The 6,000-nt window shown below is 39.0% G+C and overlaps 1 protein-coding gene across 1 annotated transcript in view; it reads left to right on the forward strand.

Moving 5' to 3' along the window:
* LOC130910389 (probable phospholipid-transporting ATPase IIA) overlaps positions 1 to 2,827 on the forward strand; it is a 66,273-nt gene extending 63,446 nt beyond the window's left edge. The window contains exon 28 of the mRNA XM_057827631.1: positions 1,841 to 2,827. Within this exon, the coding sequence (XP_057683614.1) occupies positions 1,841 to 1,977 (137 nt within the window). The 3' untranslated portion in view covers positions 1,978 to 2,827. The remainder of the gene's footprint in view (positions 1 to 1,840) is intronic.
* Positions 2,828 to 6,000: the final 3,173 nt, after the last annotated feature.

Below are 6,000 nucleotides of genomic sequence, written 5' to 3' on the forward strand. Positions count from 1 at the left end.
CTTACGTTTAATCATGGATGGGCATGTAAAAAGCTCTCCTCATACACATTAGCTGCGCATGTTAGCTGCACAACAACTGCAGCCGCCCTCCTCCACTGAGTCTCTCGCTGTTTAGGACTTCGCCGTGTAGTAAAGCATTATTTTGCCATATTCGTGTCGACCTTTTGGCAGCTACACACTCCTCCGACGTCGGCCGGTTTGTTCAGCGGTCATTGTCCAGCTGCTCCCCCGGCGAGCTCTCCTGTCCGTAGTAGCAGGGGAAGGAGCTGTAAATTGCTCTCCGCCGGGCGATTTGCCAATCGGCAAAAACAATCGACAACCCAGTCGTCATGTGAAATAATCCAGGCTAGTTATGTGTGATTTTCCACTTCGAAGACTTTAAAACATCACTCTGTTCGGGTTAGCATGTCGGCTAGCTGTCACGCCTCTTGGTTTGTTTACATTCTCCGAAGTTGGGGAAGGGAAATGATATAAGCCCGATTTAGGGGGCATAAAATATCGTTCGGGAGATGCGACAGTAAAGGTGAAGTCAACAGTTTTGACCATTATGGAGTAATTTGGCCATGTCGTCTTAAATAAATGCATTTTTATTATTTCAGCTTCCATTTAGCGCAAGGCTTATTTGTCATGACCATGCCATTTATTTAGCTATTGGGGAAAAATACTTGGATTAAAAATAATATCCTGTAAAAATATTGGAGTAGAGAGACTGAAACAATGACATTTTGCGGCACTCTTCGTCACGTTTTCCTTGTTCTGAATAATTCCCCTTCAACGGGCTGACTGGTCCTTCTCAAGCCATTTATTTAGCTATTGGGGGAAAAAATACTTGGATAAAGAGAATATCCTGTAAAAATATTGGCATAGAGAGACTGAAACAATGACATTTTGCGGCTCTCTTCGTCACATTTTCCTCGTTGTAAATAATTCCCCCTCAATGGGCTGCATACTAAAACAGATGAAATCGTGACTCCGCTGACGTCATCCACCTGTTGGGGACGCTAGAGCCCTATAATGGTAGGCGTGGCTAACCGGCAGATTAAAAGACTAATTTCTCATCATCTGCGCTTTGTTAAATTGTTGTATATAGTTGAACCGTCTCAAAAATATGCTTCTAATTCACATAATAATCCTATTAAAGATTTTTTTTTCTCCCGTCGTACGCACTTTAATGCCCATGATAGTGTCATAATTATGAAAGTGTTATGGCAGTCTTATGACTTCGCTGTCAAAGAAAGCGTTACCTATTAACCCAAATAAATCAACAAATAAGCTGCACTGCACTATAAGCTGCAGGATTCAAAATGAGTGACAAAAGTTGTGGGGACTATTTTTTGACAAATAGCCACCAAGAGGCTTAGAAGGCTCTGGGTTTCTTGACTCGTTGAATCAATCGAGATAAACTGAACGTAAAGTTTAAGGTGTTTATTTCAACTCAAAATTCAAACAATACTTCTTGTGGTTTCTAATCAAATAAAGAGAACTAAACAATAACATGCAGCAGTGAAACAACGGTCAACAAAAAATATCTGTGTGTTCAACTGACTTGGTTCCTTCTGACAGCCCAATTTGAAGTAGGCATAACAGCTGAAATGTGTCAAAGGCTGATTACCTAAAACCATGCCCACACCTACCAATTAGAAACCAAAGTAGACAGTCAAACAATAAGCAAAGGAAGATAGCCAGGCTCCTAAACAAAAATAGTTTAATTATCAAAATCAATACTAATAGACTATGGCTCATACAATTGTAGCACTTTAATAGTCCGAAAATTACGATATATAGAATGTAATTCCACTGAGAAATAATTATCTGATCATCCTTTTTCACTTTTTGTAAGATGTGTACTTCATCACAACTCCGTCATTCCTGTGGAAGGTGACGGCCATCACCCTGGTCAGCTGCCTGCCCCTTTACATCCTCAAGTACCTGCGGCGACGCTTCTCTCCACCCAGCTACTCAAAGCTCACCTCCTAAGGAGCGCAGTGTGTTGGTTGGCCTACATTATGTGACATGGACACATTTAACACTAACATCAAATCCTCAGTTCTAAACAAATGTGAGTTTTTGCCTGTATGTAATAAATATGACACAGTTTGCTAATTTATTCATGCGCATGGTGTTCCTTAAAATAATAATCCCATGGAGGTCAGTGGCCTTTTTAAAGCTATCATTCGCCACCTTTAGTTTATTGCTGGACTCGAGACTCGATTCACTATCCGCAAACTGTGATTTCTAAAATGAGTTCCAGAATTATACACTTTAAAACGAGTGAAGCGGCCATAAAAGTCACGTTTGTTTATGCGTCAGGCAGTGGAGGCGGCCGATGTCAGCAGCGTCTGAGGCTAAATTGGTCCTTGCGTCTTTCTGTTCTGCCCCCACACCCCCGGCAGGGTTGGTTATTGTGGGCACTTTGCCACCTCTCATGTGGTAGTGACCTAAAGCCATAAAAGAAAATACCTAGCAGCTCTTTTGCTGGCCTCAACAACAAAAGGATCACTATGTGGAATACCCTGTTAATATTGTCAATATGTTAATTTCCTTACTTTTTCTAAGTAATGCAGTGAATCGTATTGTGTCTCTGACCTTCTGTGTTTTATGAAATGATTATTTAAAAATGATTTTTAAAAAAAACAAACAAAAAAATGTTATTTATTATGTGGCCATTAAAGGGAAAAGCATGATTGGGGTGCCTGTAAATAACTTATTTCTATGTTGATGTATTTACCTTTTTTCTTTTTAAATGCTATTGGTTGGAAAGGGACAAGACGAACAAAAATGTGTCATTGTGCTGATGGTTAATAAATTTTCTGCTTTGTTATCCTGGGTCACTTTTTGTCTCCCATGTTAAGCAATTATTACACAGTTGATGGTGAATATTTTTCAGTTTTAATACATTACTTTTATATGACAGTTTAAAGACTTTCAAGTATCACCTTTTTTTCTTAAAGTAATTCAACCATCGCATTAAAGGGTGAGTAGCTGTTTTGATATTAACAGTGACTAATATACTGTCATATACAGTACAGGCCAAAAGCTTGGACACACCTCATTCAAAGCAACTCAAATGAAGGTCCTAACGCCATTGATAAAGCAATCAATTGAACTAATTAACCCTGAAAATGCATGACTGTGAAGTCAAAAACAATTTAGGCGACTCCCTCTTGAAACTCCTCAAGAGAATGGTATGAGTATGCAAAAAAAGTAATCAGAGCAAAGGGTGGCTACTTTGAAGACACTACAATATTAAGTTAGTTCACCTTTTTTTGCTAAGTACATAATTCCACACGTGTTCATTCATAGTTTTAATACCTTCAGCGAGAATTTACAATGTAAATAGACATGAAAATAAAGAAAATGCATGAATGAGAAGGTGTGTTCAAACCGTGGGCCTGTATCGTACATCTGTAAAAATTTATGACAATCAGGTGTGTTAAAATGTTACCTAAAGGTTGGTAGCTTGCTGGTCTGTTCTAAATATACCACTGATGGGGCATTTCCAAGGAATCCTGCTACAGTCATTATTTGGAAATGTAAGCCATCTGTTATAACACCTTGTTAACCATTGTTGATAGTGAATCTGTGTCTTCAAATTTATTAATATTAATTCATTCATAATTGGCTCAGGAAGTTGTTTCGTAACCTGAAAATTCCGTAGAGACGCGTTTTCCAAGTAAATGCCCTAATCCGTTTCAAGCACTACTTAAATGCCACATTAGATTTTATAATCGGTGTAAAACCAGAATAAAACAACACATTTGAATAATTCCATTTACCTAACCTAACAGTTAATACCTGTAATAAAGTCGATAATAGAACCTAAAGCAAAGGAAAAATATATTCCCTTTCGAGTGAGGCAATGTCCTCCTCTTTCACGAGATTGAAAATGGCGTTGGCTTTGTGGGAGACTACAGTCTCGATGATTGTGTCTCCAGCAATTTCCTTTTCCTTAATCCAGAGGAGAAGTCTTTCAATCTTCATGAAACTGACCCTCTTGCATGAAAGGATAGTCACTCTCTTCGAAGGTGTTAATGCTTTGAAGTCTTCCTTCCCTTTCAAGATGGAACCTACCGCCTATCTCACTCTTCGTAACACAAAAACACGAGGAGACCTGTGCTGTAGCCTCTAATGCGCTACTAATGTAGTGAACCGTGTGTGGGTTTAAAAAAAAAAAAAAAAAATTTGGTGACAGAAAAATACGAGGAGACTAGGGCTCTTTTGACAAAGATGTCAACCTGCTATAACAACAACACCGTCACACCTCTGCACATCATCATACTACAAACACATCCTGGTTTCCCGCTATTTGAACGGCTCCCCTCTGGGGGACGCTATAGGTGTTTAAAAGCAAGAACAAACCGACTGAAAAAAGTTTCTTTGCTAAAGCCATCTGCACTCTGAACTGCCATATGTAACACCACATCACCCAATGTCCAATGTTCATTTACGTGCAATATGCTATGTGCAATACTTACTGACGTGCAATATTCAATGCATACACTGTCAAACTGCAGCTACTTCAGTTCTATTCGCACATATTCTATGTGCAATACTTACGTGCGATATTAACGTGCAACATTTAATGCCTTAACTGTCAACTGCTGCTACTTCAATTATTTGCACTGTCTGAACATAGTCCTATGTCATACACATTTATATTTATATCATTTAGATTTTATACTTTTATACCTGCAAGTCACTTTTGAGATTTTAACTTATCTTTTGCACTGTAAAGGGAGATGGTCCACAATTTTCCAAAAAACTGTATAATGACATAAAGGGCTATCCTATTCTTTTCTATTCTATTAAACTACAACACCCACATTAAAATGTCATCAACAATAGGCCAATAGAGTAGAATCGCATTACTGAAGCATAATGGGAAAGATTATGAGCAATAGGGCAGCAGAATCTTAAGCCTGAGGTTTGATGTAAAAAAAGAAGCTCTTCTTACACCTTTGGGGGAATTGAAATGAGTTTGGAGCAGAGCCAAAAGGCACTCTTGTGGGCATTCTCTTGAATTGCTTCTGCACTCACAAATAATCTTCCAAGAGACACTCCAAAAATATGTAGAAAGTCTACCTAGAGGAGTGGAAACACTTCTTGCTGCACACTTTGTCCAAGATGTTGTGGACAAATTGAGATCTCGCATGGGGAACTTGTTACATAACATCCAAGCAGGTTGATTCGTTTCATCTCTGGCTCCTCAAGTCAAGACGAGTGAGTTTTCCATCCAGCTCGGAAACAGTTTTGCATTCCCGAAGGAAGAGAACAGGCCAACGTACCGCAAACTGTCCCGAGATCTTGACTGGAGTTTGTGATAGAATGGAACCATTTTGGTTTTGCAACACTTAATATTCAAATAGCACTCAATCACAGAATCTAAACAGTTCATGCTCACGATATCGCGATCAAGAGTGATTAGTACATACCCTCCATTTCTATTAATGGGTGTGAACAGTTTAACACAAACATGGAGATGAAAGATGTTTGGGTCCCAGTTCACAAAGAAGTCTGAGTGAGAAAAAGACTCTTGCATTATCATTCAATGTAAGTGTGAGCATTAATGAAGTTTTGCCATATTGTTTTGACAACAGAATACCTTTTTGCTTACTTACCAAGGTAATGTGTCAAAGTTATGAAATAGTTTTGAATGGATTGTGGAAAGCTGGAGCTTCCTTATAAGGGGAAATAAGAGAAGAGGGGTAAAGTGGATGAATATTGTACTCCAGAGAGGGAAAATCAACAAGCAAGTCTGCCACTTTTCCACTGGAAGCGCAGACACTTGAATTCTTTTCCTCGACATGTGAGGATCGATCAGAATCCAGTTACATAAGCAGGCGGGTTCCTCCAGGATGTATGGAGTTTCCATGTTGATGGAACATCTGACTTCACACACTTCGGAAAAACTAGAAGGAAAATGTTCTCAGAGGATCTCAAGTTGTGACAGGAAGGAAATAAAATTCCTTCTTGTACCAGGACATGCTAGCGCAACATACT

Source organism: Corythoichthys intestinalis, chromosome 2, assembly GCF_030265065.1.
Source record: "Corythoichthys intestinalis isolate RoL2023-P3 chromosome 2, ASM3026506v1, whole genome shotgun sequence".
Lineage (NCBI taxonomy): Eukaryota > Metazoa > Chordata > Actinopteri > Syngnathiformes > Syngnathidae > Corythoichthys > Corythoichthys intestinalis.